At 44.1% G+C, this 26,996-nt stretch overlaps 1 protein-coding gene across 6 annotated transcripts in view; it reads left to right on the top strand.

The window, feature by feature from the left end:
- The window catches only part of NAALADL2 (N-acetylated alpha-linked acidic dipeptidase like 2), an 899,698-nt gene that overhangs the window by 847,405 nt on the left and 25,297 nt on the right, over nt 1-26,996 (top strand). For all 6 annotated transcript variants that reach the window (XM_054039851.1, XM_054039853.1, XM_054039852.1 and 3 more), the window contains one exon: nt 3,759-3,957. In XM_054039851.1, the coding sequence (XP_053895826.1) occupies nt 3,759-3,957 (199 nt within the window). The remainder of the gene's footprint in view (nt 1-3,758; nt 3,958-26,996) is intronic.

The raw sequence follows: 26,996 nt of genomic DNA on the forward strand, positions 1-26,996 counted from the left end.
TGCCCCCTCCTGGGACCCCTGCCCCTAACTGCCCCCCGGGACTCCACTCCCTATCTAAGCCTCCTTGCCTCTTGTCCCCTGACTGCCCCAACCCTTATCCACACCCCCACCCCCAGACAGACCCCTGGGACTCCCACGCCCCATCCAACCACTCCCCACCCCCTGACAGCCCCCCCCAGAACTCCCAACCCATCTAAACCCCTCTGCTCCCTGTCCCCTGACTGCTCCGATCCCTCTCCACACTCCTGCCCCCTGACAGCCCCCCCAGAACTCCCAACCCATCTAAACCCCTCTGCTCCCTGTCCCCTGACTGCTCCGATCCCTCTCCACACTCCTGCCCCCTGACAGCCCCCCCAGAACTCCCAACCCATCTAAACCCCTCTGCTCCCTGTCCCCTGACTGCTCCGATCCCCCCTCTCCCCACTCCTGCCCCCTGACAGCTCCCCCCCAGAACTCCCAGCCCCCTACCCCCCGCTCCTTGTCCCCTGACTGCCCCCTCCTGGGACCCCTGCTCCTAACTGCCCTCCAGAACCCCACCCCCTACCTAAGACTCCCTGTTCCTTGTCCCCTAACTGCCCCCTCCTAAGACCCCCCCCAACTGCCCCCCAGGACCCTACCCCCTACCTGTACCCTGACTGCCCAAAACTTTCTCCACTCCCCTCCAAAAGCCCCCCCCCGTTTCTTGACTGCCCCCTCCAGAACCTCCCTGTCCCTTCTCCTGCCCCCCCTTACCCTGCTGCTCAGAACAGGGTGTTGGGCTCTGTGCCAGCTGGACACATGGCTGAGCTCCCCAGCACAACACAAAACCCGGTCCCTGGCCCTGCACAGGGCTGCCGGAGCGGGCTGCAGGAGGAGGAGCTGCCGGCCGGCTCAGAATACAGGGAGGGGGGGGTGGGAGGAGGAAGCTGCTCCGGAGTCCAGCCCGGGACTTTCCTGCAGCCCTCCCAGCCGCTCGCTCTGCCGGGGGAGGGGGAAATCCCGGACATTGTGAGTGCTTTACAAATTCCCCCCGGACGCTATTTTTAGCACACAAAAGGAGGACATGTCCGGGTAAATCCGGACGAATGGTAACCCTAAACCAGTGTAACTAAACTTCACAGTTCTAATCCATAACTATGTCAATACAGTGGTACAGGATCACTGCTTATCATCCATCCTCATTAAGAAATAGCAAACAGGTTAAAAAAAGTTAGAAACAGCCCAACCTCTCCTTCCTCTATGCCCCAAAGAAATCTTATCCCAAAACCGAATCTGACTCTAACCCACCCTCTCTCATTTTTTCCCGTCAAAGTGACTTCTGCCTGTGTTGAAATTCATATTGATACTTCAGCAAATGTGGCAACCTCTGCTATGCCACCTGCTGTCTTCTTCACCATGATGATGCATTTTGGATCACTCCAGAGTGCACCATATTTGAATGCAGCGGCAAGAAGAGTGTGTGGGAGATCTGTAAGTTCCCCTCCCCCTTTGTAAAATATAATCAATAGCAAGTACTCTGTTCAGGGCAAAGAGACAGTGGGAAATTCAGGGGGATCCTTCAGCCTCATAATGTTATTTCTCTCATGGTTTCACACCCTTCCCACCGAAGTCCACCCATCCATGTATGCAAAGAGGTTCTGGTGGCAGTTCTGATATCTGTTTATATTTATTAACCAAGCAACTTTGGTACCTTTAACTTGTAATCTTGGAATTGTGTATTCTTCTCTTGCTGTTAATTATACATACTCATGAGCTAAAATCTTAGATCCAAAAATATTTGAAGATTGTACTTTCAGCTACTGATGGGTAAACTTCTAAAGTCCTGGAAGTTCTGTTTGGATCAAATTTAGCATTTAAAATTTTTGAGGTTTATTTGAATTGCTGGTTTCATTTCCCATCATTAATAGGCCAGGTAGATCTTGCGCTTACCAGAACATTGTTGATTCTGTGAACCTTACTCGGATCTGTGCATGCACTGAGAGGAGAGCATACCCTTCACCAGCACTGCAGGTGGGAATACACGGCACAAGCCAGAAGACTCTCCAATTCATGCATCTCATTTTTTTTCCTTCTCTGTAAATCAGGAACAATCTCAATTGAATCTGTGCTGTTCATTTGTATAAGCTCTCATTTGTTCAGTTTCTCCGTCGGTGGCAAATATCAGGCCAGGTTAACTCTCACTGTGTTGTTAATAATTTTGAAAACACTGAGCTCATTGGAGTATAACACTTCAATGTCCATTAAAGTGTTAAACTGTAAGTAAATGCAGACTCTGTTAACTGGTACAGTTTTAACTTAGAGGAATCATTTCAAACTCCTTCTACAAATGTAATTAACCTTTAAGAAGTTGTAGCCCAATCTATAGATTATTAAATATATTTATATTTATCGATTACTTTTGAATTCTCAGTTACCACTTTGAGGGTTGACAGGTTCTTGTCCCAAGATCAGGCCCAGTATAATTAAAATTAGTATATATTTGGGAACCCCGATGTGAACAGCTGCAACACTCACATTATAGGAAACCTTCTATATTTGGAATAATTTATTAATACATTTAGCGAAGTCACAAACAGTCTAGTTCTGTAGATAGAGATAATACAGAAGGTACATCTGAACATCCACACTCACACCATCCCCTGCAGAACAACCCAAAATGTTAGCCATTATCTTCCTCTTCATCACCACCAGTGGCCATCATTCCGGCATGTCTCAAGGGCCACATCTCTCTTTCTCCCCTACTACACACAGGCTGAGACACAGCTTTCATAATATGTGATGCTGACACCACCATATCTAGTGCCAATAGGGGTTTCTCTCCTCTTCCTTATTTGTATTTCCTCACCCTACTAATGTTGGCATGTCCTTCTATAGGTTAGTATATTAATGATCTCAGCTTATTATCAAATACGTCAATTCATTACCATGGCACTCTTGTGGTCAGATGTTCTTTCCAAAAGCTGGTGTTAGCTCATGTGTCCGTCATTGGCTGGTGTCACTAGGGACAAAACTCCCCCTCACTGTTACTTAAGAAGAGAGAGATTATTCTGTTCCCCAAACTTAGGGGTTAATGTTAGGCTGTTTATCTGTGCCAAAGTTTATAGGCCTCAAGCATTATGATAACTGCTGAAGCTAATGTCTTATAAGATACAGGCCTATAGGTTCCTTGCATGACTGCTGAATATAATAAAGGGAAGATAACCTTATGGACTACAAAGTTTAAGTACCCTTAGTATTCTAGAATGACAGATGGAATTCAAGTAAATTCTTGCTCTGGTGTGTATGCTTTTATGCTTTTTATGAGGGAGGAAAGGGTGAAAGGGCAAGAGCTGGTGCTTATATACTATAGGGATAGGTTTTCAGATGCAGTAGACTAACACATACAGAATCTGTGGCATGAGAAGCAGTATCTAACAGCACTGGATCAGTATTGTCTCAGAAAGAAGAGTTTCAGCTACTGATATTTAACCATCACTTCTTGCAGAACTAAGTTTTCTTTGGGGGGTTCCCATGCAAATACTGGCCAGGTCTGACGCTTCTTAGCTTGTAAGATTTTAAGAGATCACTGCACAAGTTGGTACTGCTGCAAAAATTATTGTACATGTGAAATTGATTATAGGCTCCATTGATCCATGGTTTTAACTCCACCAGAGATGCCTTTGTTTCCAGCCTAAGACAACGTGGCCATTTTAAAAAAGTATAGGTTATTTTATTGACAGCATTAAATTATTGCCTTTTGAATCATTTACAGAGCTGTATCTTTCTGTTATCATTACTAGGTGACCAACTAGACACCCGTCAGTTGCTGGCAATGGCTTCAAGACTGAGGGACAGTGCAGAATTGTTCCAGTCAGATGAGATGCGTCCAGCTAATGACCCCAAGGAGAGAGCTCCTATCCGAGTGAGAATGCTTAATGATGTTCTCCAAGGTCTGGAGAAAAACTTCTTAGTTCAACAAGCTCCTCCAGGGTTTTACAGGTAGGATGTTCAGTATGTTCTCCATTCGTTTATTCCAACTAAAATAATCATCTCACATTGCTTAGCTTTCAAAACTGTCATGCCTCTTTTAAAAGTCTCAGTGAGAATCCAAGATAAAAGGTAAATTTAAAAAAATCATCCTTACAGCAAAAAATTTAAATTCATACCAGTGCAGGAGGTGATTAGAGTGCATCTTTGTAACATTTCTGTCATGACATCACTGCTAACAAGATGTTCTGTGCTATAGGAACTCAAGCAGCATGACAGATACTTATGTTAGATGGTACAGCAAGCTTTCAAAAGAAAAAATATTTTGAAATCTAATGGTATTTGACATGCTTCTCAATGTTTTATTAAAAACTTTACAAAAAATTTTTAAACAACACTGAGTTACAGAAGATCCAACATAGTGTTATATAAAATCTTCACATAGGTGCTAATCTATCTTTCCCTGTCTATGTACTTTCAAAGGGATAAAGAGAGTACCTTGGTCTGAATGGTAAGGCTTTAGTCAGCCATCTTCCATAACTTCCCCCTCTTAGAAACTAGAGTTTTAGAACTTTGGGGGCAATTAGTTCATCTCCCCCTTACCTAAATTGTTCCCTATTGAATATTCAAGTGCTTTGTCCAGACTAGCTTTAAATGGCTCAAGCAGTCCACCTTTCATCTTCTGGAGAAGGAAGAATGAGCCTTCCTCACTTCAGCTTCTAGAGTTGACTTGGTAGTGGGAGAAATTTGTACTCCTTTTTAGTTAAAAAAAAATATGTTTGGTTAAAGGCAACCATTTGACTATTCCAAACAAACTGTTTTAAAATAGTTCTAAGCAACTTTCCAGATCCAAATGTTTAGGATTTAAGTCTTGCTTAGTGGTGATCATGTTGTTTTATGGTTTTCTCAATCCTCCAGGGAGTATTTGGAGGAGAGTTGAAAGTTTGGTACTTAAGAAGGAGGGAGATTATTCCAAGCATTGAGGATGGTATTAAACAGGTGTAACCATATAAGAAAAGTAAATTGTGGAGGAGCTAGAATGGAAATGAATCAGTCCTATAGCTATAATGAAGGGGATATTAACAGAAGAGTAAAATTTGCGGTGGGACCAATCAATGTCATTCTCACAGTAGTTGAGCTTGTGGCATGAAAGAAGATGTTCACCAAAGAAAGACTGATAGACCATATTTTGTAGGCATTTGATTTTTTTCTACCTAAGTGTAGTACTTTGTACTTGTCTCTATTGAATTTCATTTTGTTGATTTCAGACCGATTCTCCAATTTGTCAAGGTTGTTTTGAATTCTAATCCTGTCCTCTAAAGTGCTTGCAACTCCTCCCAACTTCATGTCATCTGCAGATTTTATAAGCATAATCTCTACTCCATTATCCAGATCATTGATGGAAATGTTGAATAGTACTGGACCCAGGACAGACCCCCATTTGATACATCTTCACAGTTTGACAGGAAACCATTGATAACTACTCTTAGCGTACAATTGTCAACCAGCTATGCACCCACCTTTTAGTAATTTCATCTAGAGTACCTAGGGTTATGAGAATGTCATGTGGGACTGTCTCAAAAGCCTTACTAAAATGAAAATTCTGTAACTTTTCTCTTTCTGGTTTCAGTAAGTTAGACTTAAGATTTAAAAAGTGGACCATGATCATGCTTTGTTTTGTGGCAACACTTTGGATGTGACTTCCTTCTTCCATGCTTTGTCAGAGTGTTGCTTTGCTCTGAAGTGTTCTGCCTAGCATATACAGTAGTGTACTACAGAAGTAAATGATTCACACCTTTTATAACACTATTTATACATACCCTTTAAAAGAGTGACTTTAACCCTTCCCCTCTTCTGTAGCGGTCATTTTCTGCACTATGAGAATGGACGATAGGTAGTTTGGACCTGCTTGTGTGACTCTTACTCACATTGGTGAGCACGCAGTCATATAAATGAGAAGGGAAGGACCAAGTTTAATTCTCAGATCCCCGAATGAGTGAAGTGTATTGGGAGGCCCTTGGAAACTAAGGGTAGGTCCACACTACCCGCCCGATTTGGTGGGTAGAGATCAATCTTCTGGGATCGATTTATCGCGTCTCATCTGGATGCGATAAATCGATCCCAGAAGTGCTCCCCCGTCGACTGCGGAACTCCTGCTCGCTGAGAGGAGGAAGCGCTGCCGACGGGGGAGCTTGCCTGCGCTGCGTGGACCCGCAGTAAGTAAACTTAGTTCGATGTAGGAAACATCGACTTCAGCTACGCTATTCTCATAGCTGAAGTTGCGTTTCCTAGATCAATCCCCCGCCCCAGTGTGGACCAGCCCTAAGCAAATGGGATCCAGAGCCACTAAGAAATAATAACATGGAACCCAACAATGCCATTTGACTAAGACTCTTGTCAAACCATTTTAAAGGAAGGTGCCTTACACAACAGGCCTGATTCCCATTCACACTAAGTAAATGGTAAATTGTATTTATGTGCCCTTTAAAGCCCCTGTACATAGCCGGGGCAGTGGAAAAGAGACTTATGCCTATACTGCAGCTTTAAGTGTAATTTCCAGCTTAGCTAGACATACACAAGCTAGTTTTGATTGAGATAGCGAGCTAAAAGTAGCAGTGTAACTACAGTGGTGCAGAATAGCCACTCATGTGCAATCCCATCTGATAACATAGGTATACACTCGGGCAGCCAGCCTGCACCACTGTGGCTGCACTATTTGTAGCACACTAGCACTATCAAAGCTAGCATGTACGTGCGTTTTAAATTGATCCTCCAGCTTTAGATATATCCTTAGTGTAAAATAGAGTCTCAGGTCCTACAACTAGAAATCTGATTTCCTTGTTTTTTTGTTTTGTTTTAAGAACAACAAGATGCACCATAGCTTCCTTTTGGGAGGGAAATGTTAACCCACTGATGCAACTTTATTTGCAGTATTTTTAACGATTTCTGGGGAGAATTCCTTATTTAAAGAATTAAGAGCCGGTGTAATTATGTATAAATAGTCTGCAAAATGTGTCTTAAAACTGAAGCTATAGTTGGGTTATACAATAGGAACACTAAGAAGTATTTGAAATAAGTGACCTTTCTTTTATTGCTCTCATAACTTTAAAACTTACCAGATGAATTTCTTTTTGTAATTTGGTAAAGAAAACAACAACAACAACAAAAATCAATCCCACCGCTGAGACCTTGTGTGCTGTGTTTCATCCCAGTGCGAAGATTGATGGGCAAGTTATAAACCTCTGAAATAGTGGTTTATAATGGCAACGCTGGCAGACCTTTAACTATAGCAGCACAAGCAGTGCCACAATAAATACCGTACTTCATCTGTAAACAGAAATTTAGGATGCAGTTTGCAGCCTTGACCTTCAAGCTCCAACTGTGGTTAGATCATTAAGATTCCATAAATACTGTAATTTACAGTCTTTTGAAGGAAGAATGTGTGTGCACAATAAAGCACATATTCTTCATGAAAAAATTATTTCTCCCTGTATATTCATTTGGACTCATATTCTCAAGCTCAATCAAAGTACTTGACAAAATTCACTGAAGTTCAGGCATCACTTCTCAGTCACTATTGGCAGGCTGGTGTTTATCCTTAATCCTTAGGTCTTTGAACCGATATTATACTTTTCTTTTCTAGAATCTAAGCTGAAAAGGAAGGATGGCTTTTGTAGCAAAGGCACTAGACTGGGACTCAAGACAGTTAGGCTGTGCTTTGCCACAGGCTTCCTGGGCAAGCTTGGGCAAGTTACTTAACCTCCTTGTGTCCCAGTTTTCCATCTATAAAATGGGGATAGTGATCCTTCCTTTGTCTGTCTTGTCTACATGGCTTGTAAACTGTTTCTTACTACCTGTCTGTATGTGCTTAGCACAATAGGACCCGATGTCAGTTGGACCTATTGTAATGCAATTAAATAATTATTAATGATGACTGTATAACTGTAGTAAACTGATGGAATTCAAGTTCCTTTGATTTTTAATCATTTTCATACATAATTATGTCCTTATAATAAACTTACTGTGATGAGCAAACCTTAAAAGCTTGTTCAGTCTAGTTTAGGAAAGTATCTATTTATCTATATTATCTGGCAACATTGATTGAAAAATCTCACAATAACATGCTCTCTCTCAAGATTTCCTGGTCCCAGCCATACTAGAAATACACAAGAGCAGCTTCCACCAGGAAATTTTAGGGCTTTCTACTTGTAGTCTTAACCAGAAACCTGGACAAAGATGAATGATAATGGGGTGAGGAAGTTTTTCCTGCCTCACAAAAGGTTATTTTCAAGTTTGATTTGAGTTTTGGATGAAAACTCATTTAGAATTTTTTTTTATATGAATCAATTCTCTGTTCCCTAATCCTAAACCTGATATTTTCCCTTCCTCTTCCACGGTGATATTATCATCAAGAAGGGCAAGGTTTGAAAGCTACTGGATATTTTCCATCCATCTTCCTGTTCTTATAATTGAATCTGCCCTTATATTGTAAATTGATGGTTATTTGAATGTTTTTTTGATTCTCTTGAAGGCATGATGTGTACATGTCCTGTCTTTCTTTCTTTCTTTCTTTCTTTCTTTCTTTCTTTCTTTCTTTCTTTCTTTCTTTCTTTCAGCTAGCCACTTTCTTTCTTCCAGTTTACTTTTTATCGCAGTTTTTGCTGTGCAGTTCTGCCTTCTTAATTTTCTTATTTTTGAGTCATTATTTTATTATTAATAATATTGAATTGAATAGCAGCATGGAGTCTGAGACATGGATCAGGACCCCATTGTGCTATGCACTATTAAAACACATATTAAAAAAGGTTATCTCTGCCCCAAAGCTTACAATCTAAGTATAAGACAAGAGACAACAAGGGGATGAAGAGAAGGGGAGCACAAGGAAACAATGAAATGGTACTGGACAGCATGATAGGCAGTGATCTCTGAACACCTGTTGCCTAACTGTTAAGCTTTTAGGCATCATTACAAATGAGAATTTGAAGGAGGGGTTGGAAGGAGGACATTGAGGTGGCTTTGCAGATGTTCATAATAGTGACCAGGTCTTTGTATTTTCTCAGTATCAGGGGAGTCATTTCCAACCTTACTTAGTTTGTTCCTTTTCCTATCAGACTCTGCAATTTGAAAACATTCCATTCATGTGCCTTTTTGATCTATTATATCACGTGTGCCTGATAAGCCATACTTCCCCAGCTGATGTGTTTTCAGCCCAACCCCCTCAGATCAGGAGCCAATATTGAGAGAAGGCATTTGAAAGATAGATTGGGGGTAGGGACTTGTTAGCAGAAGTCCAAAGTGATTCTGTTCTGAGGGGAGGCTTGGCAGGGGGCATAAAATAGAAGGAACATAAGGCTATTGGCTTGCTGTGGTGAGAGGGTAGTGAAGGGATTGAGTCAGAGGTGGGAGGGAAAGGGAGCTCCACAGAATAGGAAAAGGAGCAGAGTCAGGACTCCAAGCTCTTAGAACCTAATACATTGAACCTGATGTTTTGTCTTTTCTTTTGATGACTGTGCCAGTATTGTTATCATCTTCATTCTGTGTAAACTGAGCCTGTTAGTCTGATGGTTACTGATTTGTTTGTCTCTGCTACTCTCTTGTATCAAGTGGGGATGATTTCCATTGCTTGCTCTAAGACGCTGTTGCTGATATTTGCTTTTGTTATTAGTTTTAATGAATTCTCTGTAATGATATACATATTCTTTTGTTTAGAGTCATAGAGCTTAAGGCCAAAAGGGATCACCTGATCATCTAGTCTGACCTCTTGTGTATCACAGGTCAACCCCACCTAGTGCCTACACACTGAGTCCAACAATGGAACTGAGACCAAAGTATTACATCCCACAGGAGACTAAATTGTTATGTGCCACAGACAGAGAATAGGAGGGAATGAGGTGTCCCAGTGTCTGAGGTCTTCACAATGTCAGAGAAATGGTGAAGTGAGATATATACCCAGATAATCCTGGCAAGTGACCCACACCCAGATGCTGCAGAGGAAGGAGAAAAAAAACCCCATGGTCATTGTCAATGTGACCTGAGGGAAAATTCCTTTCTGACCTCACATGTGGCAGTTGTTTAACCTTGAAAACAAGATGTACACTAATGGCCCAGAATTTAACATTTTCGTCACTGTATTTAAAGACCACAGCTTCCAAGAATTCTTGGCCACATTCCCTAATATTTCACTTAATTACACAAAGAGCATCTCACTATAGTTTGAAGATTATTTTTTAGTTTGGAGAAAAGATGGCAAGGAGTTATGGAAAAGAGGATCAGACAAAATAAAAACCATGCCGAATCTTGGTCCAAACCTGAACTAAACCTTTCATTGAAGTTAAAATAAAATGTGTGTGCATTTAAACAAAAACCCAGAAATCACAGAATGATAGAACTGGAAGGGACCTCGAGAGGTCATCTAGTCCAGTCCCCTGCACTCATGGCAGGACTAATTATGTGGACCATTCCTGACAGGTGTTTGTCTAGCCTGCTCTTAAAAATCTCCAATGATGGAGATTCCACAACCTCCCTAGGCAATTTATTCCAGTGCTTAACCACCCCGTATGTCTGTAAACAAAGCAGAGGGGAAATATTATTCCAAACTGAATACAAGTCCTCAACCAAATGACTCAGGTTTCTGTGAAGTTTTACAAACTATGAATATTCCGGTGAATATATAACCTTTCATGGACAGTTTTTATGTCCCCAGTTCTTTACACTTCCACAATGATCAAGTGTAGTCGTCCTCCTCCTCCACAAGATGTAGCTCAAGTCTTCTCCCTGGTGCTTATAATAATAATATTAATAAATAATTAATGGAGCTATCCCATCTCCTAGAACTGGAAGGGACCTTGAAAGGTCATTGAGTACAGCCCCCTGCCTTCACTAGCAAGACCAAGTACTGATTTTGCCCCAGATCCCCAAGTGGCCTCCTCAAGGATTGAACTCACTACCCTGGGTTTAGCAAGCCAATGCTCAAACCACTGAGCTATCCCTCCCCCCTTTCCTTGAATGGGCTGGTTTCTTTTTAGTGATGCCTGGTGACTCCTCACTTAGCCTGACACATTAGGGGTGCTGTCCCTTGGGAAAACAAATAATGCTACCACTGCTGGATAGGAGCATAGAACCCAGTACACAAGAAACAATGAAGTACATCAACACAAACCCCAGCAAATAATTGACACCACCCCAAAATAACAGTATAACAAGGGAACTTTATTGGGAACAGGAATATATTATTCGGGGAAGGAAAGTGTTAGGGTTAATAAGTACTAACACATCCACAAATTCCCCAACCTCCAATATACACAACTTATCTCAACCCCCAGATCCCTCCCTGGCACCTTCCAATGTGGACAGTATGCTGAGGGTGAGTCTGGAGACAAGTGTTGTGAATACTGGCTGGCTTGAACAGCAAGGAGTCCCCTTACTTTGTCTTTTCCTCAGAGTAGGGCAGGATCCTCTCCTTGCCTGTGGAGATCTTGGCTGGCTCTCAGTAACTAGCGCCGGGTCGGATCTCAGCCATTCTGGATTATGTACTCTGCAGGGCTGGAACTGCTCCTCCCATGTACTAGAACCCACAGCAGTTAAAAGGCTTCCTTTGTGGGGCGGAGGAGTAAATCAGAGACTCCTTGGGCTGTTCTGCTTCTCTCTCAGCTCCCGAACTCAAAGCTCAAAACTGAAACGAAACTTGGGCTCTGCCTCTGAGTCAGGCTGCATCCTCCCACGGAGGGGCTGAGCAGCCCTTGCTCACCAAACCATTTGTCCATATCACACCATGCAGAAGCCTCCCTCTTGGCTTCACCAAGAGTTTCTAGTCCATTCTGTCCCCACTCCTGACTCCAAGCATGCTGAGAAATGGTGTCAGAGGGCTCTGACTGTTACTGTTGTAGTAGAGTTCTGAGTTCCAGGAGCTGGTAGATTCAAAGCAGAGGTTACATAGTATTGCAGTTTTTCTGTTTTTATGTCTCTTTCAGTTTGACTGTCTGTATTATAGTTGACCTAACTTAACAAACGAGTGCAAAGGCAAAAAATAGATAATCCCTTTACCATATACAAATATTTAAAGCCCACTGAGGTCAATATTTCGATTACCTTCAATGGACTTTGGACAGGGGCCTAGATCATCAAATTGATGGCAAATAGGTGATGTTTGTAAACATGAGTTTATAACTACCACTAATAGAATTCTCTTCCATCTCATCCTCTCAGTCTGGTAGTCAGTATCAGCAGTAATAAAAACTGGTTCTATAGATGCCGATAAGTCAAAACGTCTTAACCCCATCAACACCCACTACACAGGTATACCTGGATGCCAAGGAGAGGAGAAGATATTTCCCTTTCTAAAAAAATGCAGAAACCTGGAGCAAATTGCCGGCAATGGAAATGTTAGCTGACACCTTACAGTGATACTAATTAACCAACTCTCCACATGGGGGAATAAAAGCTCCATTGGTTCATTGCGACAAGATGACAAAATTAATTTCTGTATATTAGCATTGATTTGTTAGATAATCAGACAAATGCATCCATGCTGAGTGGTGTATGTGCATCTACTGTATCTCCTCTTCATCAGCTTCTGCCCTGCAGTCTCTTATCCTTGAAACTCCTTTCAAAAACCTTCTGCCATCATTTTCATGAAAATCTCACCTAAAAGCCCATTTTTGCACCATCACCTAACTGAATGTGTTTATGCTTTAAAAAATGTTGAACTATCAAGACTTTTCTATGACTAGATGAGGTGTTCAATAATATTCCAAACACAACAGTGAAACTGAGAGAACTTCATACAGTATTTTCATGACACACATACTATGCAAACAGAATTGGTTTCCTTTCTTGGTTTATGTTTCATTCCTTCTGGTCCATTTTAACAACTCAACCACATCTTGAGATTACTGGTTATTTACATTAGAGATACTCTCTTTCACTGCAGATGCTTCTGAAATGTCCCTTGATGTTCCCACCATACTTTGCTTAGTTGAAGGAGACACTAAAAACAAAAACAAACAAACAAAAAAAACGACTAGTCTCTTCATTCTTAAAGCAGAGAGCAAAAACTACATGCAAGGTATTAGCCTGTCACTTCTGCTCCAATTAGCTATTTTTTATTCTTCCTATTATCCTGCCACTTCAAGCACAGGTATCTCCGCACTGACACATGTTTGTAGTGACTCTACAAAAGCTCTTCCCTAACTCAGTTTTGCATAAAACCCATTGGTGAGGTCCACCTACTGCACCTTACCAATTTTGCCCAGTCAATTAAAGCTATATCTATCAGTCACCATTTTTGCATAAAATCATGCCTGAGTTGTTGTGACTACTTTGATGGAGATCATAAATGATTTACAGATAGCGCTGGAGAAGTAAGCTTGTCATCAGCTACCTTTTTCAAGAAGGACTTCCAGCAATGGATGTTGTTACTCATTTTTCTAATACAAGACTGCTTCTAACTCTTGTTCCCTGGATGATGCATTTTTTGAATAATATTTTTTAGTGACTGCATTTTTTTAACGTCTTGAAGTAATCTATCTGACATGAAAAAACAATTTGTGCTACACTAATACTCCTGTCACAGAGGAGTTGTGCCCAGCCTCATCTGTGATGAATCAACTACTGATCAGTTAATGATCAAGTGATTAGGAAAGCCAGCAAATGGCTCAGTTGGAGGTGGAGACTTACAGGAAGTAGGCTGGTTCCTGTGGTGGGTCCTGGAGTGAGGTGCCTCCCAGGCAGCCGGCCTGCAGGAGGACTAGTGGAGTGCTACAGGAGACTGGCCAGCTCCTGCAGGAAATCGTAGGGAAGGCAGGGCCAGCTCCAGGCACCAGCCTGGCAGGCAGGTGCTTGGGGCGACCGCTCTGGAGAGGGGCGGCACGCCCAGCTATTCGGTGGCAAATCGGCGGACGGTCCCTCACTGCCGCTCGGAGCGAAGGACCTCCCGCCGAATTGCTGCCAAAGATCGCGATCACGGCTTTTGGGGGGGGAGGGGGTGCTGCTTGGGGCGGCCAAAACCCTGGAGCCGGCCTGTAGGGAAGGAATGATTGATGTACTGAATTTGGATTGTTTGGAAGAAATAAAGCTGAAGCCCTGAGACAAGAGGCTTGAAGCAGATTCAGACATGGCACTGGTTACATCCTGGGCTGAGGAAACAGGTCAGCAAGTCAACAACATCATTATAATGTAAAATAGTACAGTATAGGAAATAAAGGATCTAGAACAGTTGTAGTCAATAGGCAGACCGTGGGCCAAATCTGGACTGCAAGAGATTTTGAACAGACCGCGAAATATTTTTATTTATTACCATTATTGTTATTGCTGTGTGAAAAATGTTTCTCTGGAGTCTGAACCTTAACCAAGAAATTTGTACCTTGACAAAAAATAGACTACGTTGGTCTAAAATTTAAATTCGCCATAATGATATTGAGGCACTGTGAAAAGACACTTTTAGCACCACACGATGATATACTTTGCATTACTGCTAATCTCATGCCACTCAAGTGTTTGTTGTTCATTAGAACAAATGTTTTTCTTTCAGATTGAGTTTTGTCTTTCCCTGTTGCATTCACTCCTGATATATGTACAAAGTCTACTTGATATATTCCAGTTTAGCTGATAAGCTACGGCAGGTTCTCGGGTGACAAAATTCACATATCCCAGGATTCAGTCTTTAAAAGATATGTTTATTAAGAAAATTAAAGTTCCTTTTAAAATCTCTGTGTGCACACAAACTTCTCATTGTTTTTTACGGAGGACAAGCTTTACTGATACAAATATTCCCAGAAGACCTGCTAATCCTATATTGTGACATGGCTACATATGTAATGCAATGTCATTTAAAAAAAAAAAAAAACACCTCAGCAAAAAGAACTGTTGAATTACGGTAATTCTTTTGTCACAAACACTTTGCAAGTTTTGCATTGTATTTTGAGCTCATCATTTTGTGGTTTTGCATCATGTAACTTAATGTTTAAACAAACTTTGTTATAATATTTCTGTCGGTTTGAATCTATTAAGATTTTTGACTGTAGACCTGAACTAAACATGTTCAGTGGTCTTTCTGATCCTTAGAATGGGAACTACCAAAAAGACCATGCTAAATTAACTGTGGTGGGTGAAAAGTATCCACTTTATCATAAAACCTGCTATGATATTTATAAATGTAACACTGTGTGTTATGCTGGAGGGTGGGGAGGAAATTGTAAATTTTTCAGAATTAAAGAAGGTGTCTTATCATTTTCTTGCCACCCTGTAAGGATAAGCAAATTCTCTCCTCTTCTCCCTCCATGCTGATGACTTGTGAATCAGATTTTACCATCTCTAGTGTCTTCAAGTCTGTCCAAACTTGCAATTCCTTTTATTTCATAGCAGGGCCGGCTCTGGCTTTTTTGCCACCCAAGGCAAAAAAGCCTCCCGCCACCCCCACCCCCACCCCCACCCCCACCCCCACCCCGCGCGGCAGGGGAGGGCACCGAGCCCGGCCGCGGGCCGCTCTCCCCGACCGGCCGGAGCACCGGGGAGAGGGCGGAGAGCCCGGCCGCACCTCCACTCTCCCTGGCGGCCACAGCGCCGGGAGGAGGGCGGCGAGCCCATTGCGGCTCTGCTCTCCCCAGCAGCAGGAGCCGCCGCGCCGCCCCCCTCCAGGTGCCGCCCCAAGCACAAGCTTGGTGGGCTGGTGCCTGGAGCCAGCCCTTTTTCATAGATAGCTCTTGCTGTATGTTCCGCTGCCATCTCAAAACTCCATTTTTCCAAAATAGACTACCTATCTATCTTCCTTTGCCCTTCTCCTATATGTCAGTTCTCTATCACTGTTGACAACTCCATTGTGTTCAGACTCTCAATTCCAGAGGCATCTTTGAGTCCTGTTACCCACATATTCAGACCTAAAGTCTTGTTATGTTGTCTTTTGGACCACCAAAAAATCCTTTCTAGTCAATTCTCACTGCTAAAATCCTTCTCTACATTTTAGTCATTTCTTGCCCTGTACACTATAATCTTCTCTTCAGCCTCCCTGCCTCTTCATCTGCTTTTCCTATCTTGCTTTTCTCAACAAGAACCTCTCCCCGGTCTTGTTTACTCTAAACCTTTTCCACTACCAGACAATCCTATTGTAGTTTGTGTTGGTTTAAATCAAAGATAATGCAATCAAATATTAGGGATTGAAAAAGCAACACACAATGCCACTAAGGCTGTGTCTACACTACACAGCTTTTAGCGACAAAGCTGTGTTGTTACAGCCGTGCCACTAAAAATTGTGCAGTGTAGCTGCTGTTTGTCAGCTCTCCTGCCGACAAAAAACTTCCACCCCCAATGAGCAGTGTTTGCATTGTCGTCTGGAAAGCGCTCCTGTCGACAACGCACTTTTCACACTTGTCACAGCAAAACGTTTATCTTTCGGGGTGGGGGAGGGTTTTAACACCTTTGAAAGACAAAAGTTTGTCGTTCAATTGCCAGTGTAGACATAACCTAAGATTTCCAGTTCTTGAACTACTAAAGCAGAAATAATTCACAGGAGATAAAGCAAAGATATTCAATGTGCTGAAAATATGAGAAGACAACTAGTATTTTCAAGAGACTTGAAAACTAATCATCATCTATCAGTATAGTGTCCAAGATATTATACTTTATTTGATAAAACTGAGGTTTGCTTGATAAAAATGGGATATGGGCTTTCCTGGCAGGCAATTTGCTCCAAGTCTGTGCTATCAGATACCACAAAAGGATTAGAGCCTGGGTTTGTGAGCTCTTCAGGTGAGAATATGTGTCTTAGGCCTGGTCTACACTACGGGTTTAGGTCGACTTTAGCAGCATTAAACCGAATTAAGCCTGGACACGTCCACACAACGAGGCCCTTTCTTTCGACTTAAAGGGCCCTTTAAACCGGTTTCTTTACACCACCTCCGACGAGGGGATTAGCGATAAAACCGGCCTTTGCGGGTCGGAATTGGGGTAGTGTGGACGGAATTCGATGTTATTGGCCTCCGGGAGCTATCCCACAGTGCTTCATTGTGACCGCTCTGGACAGCGCTCTCAACTCAGATGCACTGACCAGGTAGACAGGAAAAGACCCGCGAAGGTTTGAATTTCATTTCCTGTTTGCCCAGCGTGGAGAGCACAGGTGACCACGCAGAGCTCATCAGCACAGGTAACCGTCATGGAGTCCTCCCAGGATCGCAAAAGAGCTCCAGCATGGACCGAACGGGAGGTACGAGATCTGCTCGCCATATGGGGAGATGAAGCAGTGATAGCTGAACTCCGTAGCAGTAAAAGAAATGGAAAAGTATTAGAAAAGATCTCCAAGGCCATGAAGGACCGAGGCCATAACAGGGACACACAGCAGTGCCGCGTGAAAATTAAGGAGCTACGGCAAGCCTACCACAAAGCCAGAGAAGCAAACGGAAGGTCCGGGGCAGAGCCGCAAACTTGCCGCTACTACGCGGAGCTGCATGCGATCCTAGGGGGTGCAGCCACCACTACCCCAACCGTGTGCTATGACTCTCTCACTGGAGAAACACACAGGGAAGACGGTTCGGGGAACGAGGAAGATGACGATGGAGGTACTGTAGGTAGCTCACAGCAGCAAGGAAGCGGAGAAACCGGTTTCCCCAACAGCCAGGATATGTTTGTGACCCTGGACCTGGAACCAGTAACCCCCGAACTCACCCAAGACCCTCAGGGCACACAGGAGACCTCTGGTGAGTGTAACTTTGTAACTATTTGTAAACATTACAAAAAAAAAGCAAGCGTGTTTAATGATTAATTTGCCCTGGCAATCGCGGCCAGTACATCTACTGGAAAAGTCTGTTAACGTGTATGGGGATGGAGCGGAAATCCTCCAGGGACATCTCCAGAAAGCTCTCCTGGTTGAAATGGGGTGATTTTATTAAGGGGGACATTCAGAGGCGCCCGTTCCTGCTATTCTGACCAGAAATGTTCCCCGCTGTTAACCACGCGGTGGGGGGGAGGGGTGAAGTGATCATCCCAGAGAATCGTGTGTGGGGGGGTGGTTTACTTGTGTTTGTGCCGCATGTTAACCGGGAAACCGCAGCCCCCTCCTTTTACATTGAAACCCCATTTTAAATGGACAACCCAATTCATCCTTGATATGGGAAATGCGCTGCTGTTTGCAATCTTTCCCGCATGTTAAGAAGGTTAAAAAAGCCAAAACACTGTGGCCTACGATGGCTGCCTGCAAGCCGAAATATGCGACCTTGTAATGAAAGACTGTACCCATTATTCCCTAAAATGTGTCTTTTTTAACCACCTCTCCCTTCTCCTCCACCAGCTGCAAATGTTTCTCCTTCGCAGAGGCTTGTGAACATTAGAAAGAGAAAACGTAAGACGAGGGACGAGATGTTCACGGAGCTGCAGATGTCCGCCCAGGCTGATAGAGCACAGCAGAATGCGTGGAGGCAGTCAATGTCGGAGATGAGAAAAGCCCAACATGAACGAGAGGAGAGGTGGCGGGCTGAAGACGATAGGTGGCGTCAGCTTGCAGACAGACGGCAAGAGGCAATGCTCCGTCTGCTGGAGCATCAAACTGATATGCTCGAGCGTATGGTTGAGTTGCAGGAAGGCAGCAGGAGCAGAGACCGCCGCTACAGCCCCTGTGTAACCAACAGCCCTCCTCCCCAAGTTCCATAGCCTCCTCACCCAGACGCCCAAGAACACGGTGGGGGGGCCTCCGTCCACCCAGTCACTCCACCCCAGATGATCGCCCAAGCATCAGAAGGCTGGGCTTCAATAAGAGTTAAAGTTTTAAAATGCAGTATGTCCTTTTCCATCCCTCCTCCCCCACCCATCGCAGCTACCTTGGCAATTATCCCCCTACCTCTGTAAGGAACTAATAAAGAATGCATGAATGTGAAAAAACAATGACTTTATTGCCTCTGCAAGGGGGAGGGGAGGGTAGGGTGGGGTGGTTGGTTGGTTTACAGGGAAGTAGAGTGAACCGGGTCGGGGGGGGGGGTTGGAGGGTTCATCAAGGAGAAACAAACAGAAGTTTCACACAGTAGCCTGGCCAGTCACAAAACTCGTTTTCAAAGCTTCTCTGATGCGCACCGCGCCCTGCTGTGCTCCTCTAACCGCCCTGGTGTCTGGCTGCGCGTAATCAGCGGCCAGGCGAGTTGCCTCAACCTCCCACCCCGCCATAAAGGTCTCCCCCTTACTCTCACAGATATTGTGGAGCGCACAGCAAGCAGCAATAACAATGGGGATATTCTTTTCGCTGAGGTCTGAGCGAGTCAGTAAGCTGCGCCAGCGCGCTTTTAAACGTCCAAATGCACATTCCACCACCATTCGGCACTTGCTCAGCCTGTAGTTGAACAGGTCCTGACTCCTGTCCAGGCTGCCTGTGTACGGCTTCATGAGCCATGGCATTAAGGGGTAGGCTGGGTCCCCAAGGATCACGATAGGCATTTCAACATCCCCAATGGTCACTTTCTGGTCCGGGAAGAAAGTCCCTTCCTCCAGCTTTCGAAACAGAGCAGAGTTCCTGAAGACGCGAGCATCATGTACCTTTCCCGGCCATCCCACGTTGATGTTGGTGAAACGTCCCTTGTGATCCACCAGGGCTTGCAGCAGCATTGAAAAGTACCCCTTGCGGTTTACGTAGTCGGTGGCTTGGTGCTCTGGTGACAAGATAGGGATATGGGTTCCGTCTATCGCCCCGCCACAGTTTGGGAATCCCATTTCAGCAAAACCATCCACTATTGACTGCACGTTGCCCAGAGTCACTACCCTTGCTATCACCAGGTCTTTCATTGCCCTGGCAAATTGGATCACAGCAGCCCCCACAGTAGATTTGCCCACTCCAAATTGATTCCCGACTGACCGGTAGCTGTCTGGCGTTGCAAGCTTCCACAGGGCTATCGCCACTCGCTTCTCAACTGTGAGGGCTGCTCTCATCTTGGTATCCTGGCGTTTCAGGGCAGGGGAAAGCAAGTCACAAAGTTCCATGAAAGTGCCCTTACGCATGCGAAAGTTTCGCAGCCACTGGGAATCGTCCCATACCTGCAGCACGATGCGGTCCCACCAGTCTGTGCTTGTTTCCCGGGCCCAGAATCGGCGTTCCACGGTATCAACCTGCCCCAGTGACACCATGATTTCCACATTGCTGGGGCCTGTGCCTTGTGAGAGGTCTATGGCCATGTCAATTTCCTCATCACTCTCGTCGCCGTGCTGCAATCGCCTCCTCGCCTGGTCCGGGTTTCGCCTTGGCATGTTCTGGCTCTGCATATACTCCAGGACAATGCGCGTGGTGTTCATAGTGCTCATAATTGCCGCGGTGATCTGAGCGGGCTCCATGATCCCAGTGCTAGCTATGGCGCCTGGTCAGAAAAAAGGCGCGAAAGTAGTATCTGATGGACCAGGAGAAGGAGGGCGGGAGGGAGGGAGGGAGGGAGGGAGGGCCGAGTGACGACATGGCGTACAGGTACAGGAACAGGGAGAAACACAAACAACTGTCACACAGAATGGCCCCCCCAAAGATTAAACTGGAAACCCTGGGCTTAGCAGGCCGTTGATTTCACGGAGGAAGGGGAAGCAAATGAACACAGAACAAATCTATTTTTTACATCTTAAGGTGGCAGCCGACGCTGCAGCATGAGTGACAGCCATACCAGTATGATGATGATGGGTACCAATCATAATATACCATCATCTGCCAAAAGGCAAGGGGCTGCTGCTGTGTAGCAATGCAGCCCCACGTCTGCCAGCCCCACGTCCGCCAGCACCCAGCATCGCCCTCGGCCTCTTCTGGGTGCTTAGCAGACAATATTGGGCAATTGGCAGAAAATAGTATATTATGACTGGTAACCGTCATCATCAAAACAGTAGCATGTCTGCCCAGGTGGCCATGATTGACAGCCATACCAGTATGACGACGACGGGTACCAGTCATAATATACCATCGCCTGCAAGGGGCTGGTGCAATGCAGCCCTACGGCTGCCAGCCCCACGACTATCACTCATGCTACACCGTCTACCGCCAAAAGGCAGTTAGCAGCTGCTGCTGTGTAGCAATGCAGTCCCACGTCTGCCGGCACCCAGAGGACATATGGTGACGGTGAGCTCAGCTGAGCTGAGCGGGCTCCATGCTTGCCGTGGTATGTTGTCTGCACAGGTAACCCAGGTAAAAAGGCGCGAATCTATTGTCTGCCGTTGCTGTGACGAGGGGGGAGGGGCCTGACGACATGTACCCAGAACCGCCCGCGACACTGTTTTGCATCATCCGGGCATTGGGATCTCAACCCAGAATTCAAAGAAAAGGCGCAAACCGCTTCTCGGCTCGAGCTGTGGCGCAAACGTAGTATCTGACGGCCTAGGGGAAGGAGGGAGGGGGGCCGAGTGACGACATGGCGTACAGGCACAGGGAATTAAAATAAAGAACGGTGGCTGTGCATCAGGGAGAGACACAAACAACTGTCACAGACTGGTCCCCCCCAAAGATTAAACTGAAAACCCTGGGTTTAGCAGGCCGTTGATTTGACCGAGGGAGGGGGAAGCAAATGAATACAGAGAAAATCTATTTTTTTACATCTTAAGACGACGGTGCAGCGTGACTGATAGCCCTCGGCATCTTTCTGGGTGCTTGGCAGCAAATACGGGGCGGTGTATGACGATGGTCTTCAGGCCTATTGCACGAGCTGCTGCTCAGGGAAGACTCTGCTAATGTGCGATGACCCGACTTGTAATAGGCCGGCTAACAGTCATAATACACCATTTACTGCCAAAAGGCAAGCCCCACGGCTGCCAGCACCCAGATCGCCGATGAAGGCTACCAGTCTACTGCACCGTCTACCGCCAAAAGGCAGTTAGCAGCTGCTGCTGTGTAGCAATGCAGTCCCACGTCTGCCGGCACCAAGAGGATATATGGTGACGGTGAGCTCAGCTGTGCTGAGCGGGCTCCATGTTGTCTGCACAGGTAACCCAGGTAACCCAGATAAAAAGGCGCGAATCTATTGTCTGCCGTTGCTGTGACGGGGGAGGGAGGGGCCTGACGACATGTACCCAGAACCGCCCGCGACACTGTTTTGCATCATCCGGGCATTGGGATCTCAACCCAGAATTCCAAGGGGCGGCGGAGACTGCGGGAACTGTGGGATAGCTGTGGGATAGCTACCCATAGTGCAATGCTCCGGAAGTCGACGCTAGCCTCGTACTGTGGACGCGGTCTGCCGACTAGAGCACCTAGAGCATTTTATTGTGTGGACATACACAATCGGCTGTATACAACCGATTTCAATAAAACCTGCTTCTATAAATTCGAACTAATTTCGTAGTGTAGACATACCCTAAGTCCACGTCTTGTAAATTGCTTGGATAGTAAAGACTAGTGACAATAAATACACTATAAGTCAGGTATTCAGCACTTTCACAACATAGTTAAAAGTGGTTTGGACCATAAAACTAAGTATACAGAAAATCTTTTGTGCAAGTTCTTTCCATTTTAAAAATAAATGATAAAAGCATTATAGCAATTCTTAATTGCCGATTTACCTTCTAAAGAAATAAGAGACATTACCGTTGCAATTAATGGCATGAGAAACAATTATGGGATCTGAACTATACTGAGAACACCCACACCTCACTAAATATATATAGTGTAAACCATACAAAGTAATAATTATACTATTTCCAATTAAATCCTGAACATTCTAATAGCACTTATATAACTAATTCTAACTTTTTAAAAATTGAAATAATGTTTGCTACATTCATTTTAGTTAATTCCATAGTTTGAGCCAGATTCATGTGTTGGTTTCACCAGTGGAATCTAGAGTAACTCTCTTGGAATGATAATGTCTTTGTTGCTTTCTTCTTTCTAGATTGTATCAGCCCTTACACAGGTGGGGAGAGGGAGAAAGGAGCCTTCCTCCCCCTTGAGTGGCCAGCAGCAGAGACAGCCATAATTATAGTCACTTCCTATTCTCCTGAGTGGTGCAAAATACCTGAAAAGGGATTAGGAGGGTCAGGGAGGAGATAAGACCATAGCCCTGCCCTATTCTGGGCTAGCCTGCTGAGAAGGACCAGTGCAGCAGAAAGAATAAGCTATACTCTTGAATGGCACAAGAAGCTTTCCTAAACACACTGCATGCATGGCCCATGCAAGCCCTTGGGATAGTCACAGCCATGCATTCGAGGAAGCACAAGCACCGCATCCTTCCTGAGCCCTTGGAGGTGTAAATTGCCCTGAAGGAGAGGAAAAGGGGTTGAACAAAGCAAGGCCTTGTCCCCTCAACACCATCTTGCAGAATGGGCAGGGTGCACCATGGGAGCAGTCTGCCCTCTCCTAAAGCATAGTGTGCAGTGTGTGCGCATATGTCTCCCATGCATTGGGAGTATTGTGCTTCAATCTTCCTCCATTACTCAAGGCTGGGCCTAATATTCAGCTGTTTTTGGAGCAATACATTTATCATAATGTACACCAGTACTAATCACTAATCTGATGATGCTCTTACAAACTCCTGTTGTGGTTATAGTCTTTTCTCATTATTGCTAATCATGCCCAATCATGCTGTTTCTTAATACTTATAGGAGGCAATACTTTCAACATAACCATGCTCTAAATGTCTGATCCTTTTGCGCCTCTCAGAGCACAAGGTATTGAGCATAAATTTTGGATAAATGCCGTAATATAACACTATGATCCTTCACAGTGTGCCATATTGTTGTGGCAGCACAAATGGATTCTATCTGCAAACCACAAATATATGACTAAACACAGCGTGAAGTAGAATGTTCATGTCTTACTCTAACCATGACTTTGGCTTGTCTTGCAATTTTTTTCACATTTTAAAGCGAAATTGCTACTTAATCAATGCTGAATATTAGATGATTCAACAGTGATTTAATTATAGTTGACTTTAAAAATCAGTTAAACAGGGAGCATTAAAATCTTTTCAATACTTCTGCAAGAATTAGATACTCTCTGAAAATTTTGGATTATCCAGTAGTTTCTGTTGAGTTTCCCCAAATTATTCATTTTATCCTGAAATGTATAGTCTTTTGGAAAGTGTTAGCATGAAAAGATGGGTGACATTTCCATGCTGTTAGATATTTTCATGCAGGGAAAAATATGAAAATTGTATCGGTGATAAGTGAACACTTCAATCTCCCTGGTCATTCTATTACAGATTTAAAAGTCACTATCATTGAACAAAAAAACTTCAGAAACAGACTTCAAAGAGAAACAGCAGAACTAAAATTAATTTGCAAATTCAACACCATTAATCTGGGCTTGAATAGGGACTGGGAGTGGCTGGCTCACTACAGAAGCAGCTTTTCCTCTCCTGGAATTGACACCTCCTCATCTATTATTGGGAGTGGACTACATCCACCCTGATTGAATTGGCCATGTCAACACTGGTTCTCCACTTGTGAAGTAACTCCCTGCTCTCCATGTGTCTGTATATAATGCCTGCATCTGTAACTTTCACTCTATGCATCCGAAGAAGTGAGGTTTTTACTCACGAAAGCTTATGCCCAAATAAATCTGTTAGTCTTTAAGGTGCCACCAGACTCCTTGTTGTTTTTGGTGATAACTTTGTCTTATATAAATTAATTTACCTGGTAAAATGCTCAAAAACATAAAATGAAAACATTTAGATATTTTTCCTGCTTGAATTTTTTTAACCTCTCCACAAAGGGTAGGTCCACACTACCCGCCCGATTCGGCGGGTAGAGATCCATCTTCTGGGATCGATTTATCGCGTCTCATCTGGACGCAATAAATCGATCCCAGAAGCGCTCCCCCATCGACTGCGGAACTCCTGCTCGCCGAGAGGAGGAAGTGCTGTCGACGGGGGAGCTTGCCTGCGCCGCGTGGACCCGCAGTAAGTAAACTTAGTTTGATCTAGGAAACGTCGACTTCAGCTACACTATTCTCGTAGCTGAAGTTGCGTTTCCTAGATCGATCCCCCGCCACAGTGTGGACCAGCCCAAAGTTACAAAGTTACAAATTTGTGATGGTTTGTTTTCAGCATACAGGATGATAGAAGATGATTGTAAAGAATGTTTACAATTAGCAAGTAATTGACAATAGACATATATAATGTATTAGCTTTGACTTTCAGCTATGCCTTTAACTGTGTTATGATTTATTTTATTATATGCATTATAGTAGTGCCTATGGCCTCTTCCAAGATAGGGACCTAATTGTGCTATGTGCTGTGTCAGACCCATACTAACAGACAGTTCCCATTCTGAAGAGCTTAGAGCCTGAATAGATGAGACAGACAAAGAAGGAAGAAAGAGGTATGATATAGAAGCAGAAGATTGACTACAGGGGGACAGTGAGATGAAGGCCTAGCTGACTTAGACGCCTGTTGACTTTCCATGAGAGTTCAGCTTCTAAGTGGAAATAGGATTTAGGCTCCTAAACTACATATGTGCTTTTGAAAATCTTACCCTAAGTGAGTTGCTAAGGTCACAAAGAAGAGATGTAGTAGAGCTAGGAAGTGACTCACTCTCTCCCTAAGCAACAAAACCCTATAATGCCAGATGGGCAGAAAAAGCAGGCAGTCAAAAGTGCAGCTTATTCTGAGTTGTGAAAATCTCCACAGGTGACTTTTGCACTTGCAGAAAGCTTTTTGAAAATAAAGAAAAATAAATAGACATGAAGTTTTACAATGATTTTCAAGTAGAGATTGTGATGGGGTCCCTGCAGTGTGACCTGGACTGTGGTATCACTGAGCCCTCGGGCCCACCAACGTGGAGTATCTCCCTCACACTGTGATGCTGTATCAAGCCACAAACCTCTGGCACAGGTACTGCACTTACACAGACATCTACAGGCAGGGACACACCCAACTGAGTTACAAGAATGATCTCCCAGACACTCATGAACCATCAATAGGAAGGCTCCAGCCAGTTCCCCCAGGCTCCTCAGCCTTGCACCCCAAACTATACCATCCTACACTGGTCAGAAGTCTGGCCAGCATAAGTTCATTACCCAGTCTGCCCCACCCTCAATGTGGAGAGGACACATACTAGCCTTTGTGAACTGAGCTGAGATTTCCTAAGCACTTCAACCAAAACACACTGTTTTAGGTAAAATACAAAATAGGTTTATTAACTACCGAAAGAGAGATTTTAAGTGGCTATAAGTAGCAGGCATAGCATTCAAAGTTAAGAAATAAAAATGAATTCGCTGTCTGAGTTCTACAAACTAAACAGGATTTGAATCAAGCAGTGTCTCACCCTGACAGATGGTACAAACAGGTCATTGATCCTCAGTACACAGGCTTGGACTCTTTTCCAGCCTGGGACCACCCTTCCCCAGTTCAAAGTCTTTTGTCCTCCAGACATTTCTTCCAGGTGTTGATGGCGGGGGGGAAGGGGAGAGGAAGCCCAGTGATGAGGTCACTTCCCCTCTTCTATATTTTCTTCCAGCTTGCTGAAAAGATCTTTGCTGTGACATCTGTTAGCTGCCCCTATGGCATACGTGCCTCACCTGAGAAGTCTCCAAGATAGTGGATTGTGTTCTTGATGGGTGTTGATGAGCCATTAATCACTGTCTGGCTATTCCATTGTTGTACCTGAAAGGCTAGTTGTGGGTGTTCCCAACCTCACAACATATTTCAGTAATACACAGCAAAACTTGAAAACTTCACATCCAATGATAGCACATACAATCCAACAGGATATTAATATTCAACAGATCAAGACTTTCAAAATGATACCTCACAAGGCATACTTTGTACAAAACATATAATTATATGACAGTGGTGAATATGGGGGTTCCAGGGTGCTGCTTTGAGGTAGTGTCACAGAGATATCTTAATTATCAGACCCATTTTTTCTCTGTTACAAAAGTGAAACTCTGTTGACTTTAGTGAGGTGGCAGGAATGCAGCATAGGCCTGTAGAATGAAAAATTTGTGCTTGATAACGTGTCCACAGCTAAAGTATAGCTCAGTGGAGGAAGAATTTTTAAAGGAAAAAAATACTCCATGAAACCTGTTCTTTAAGCAAGCTCTCCATCCCTGGTTTATATCTGCTCCTGCTTGAGTCCTACAGTGTAGCTTGAACCCATTTGACATCTGAGACAAAACTCCCATT

Source organism: Malaclemys terrapin, chromosome 9 (assembly GCF_027887155.1).
Source record: "Malaclemys terrapin pileata isolate rMalTer1 chromosome 9, rMalTer1.hap1, whole genome shotgun sequence".
Taxonomy (NCBI): Eukaryota; Metazoa; Chordata; order Testudines; family Emydidae; genus Malaclemys; species Malaclemys terrapin.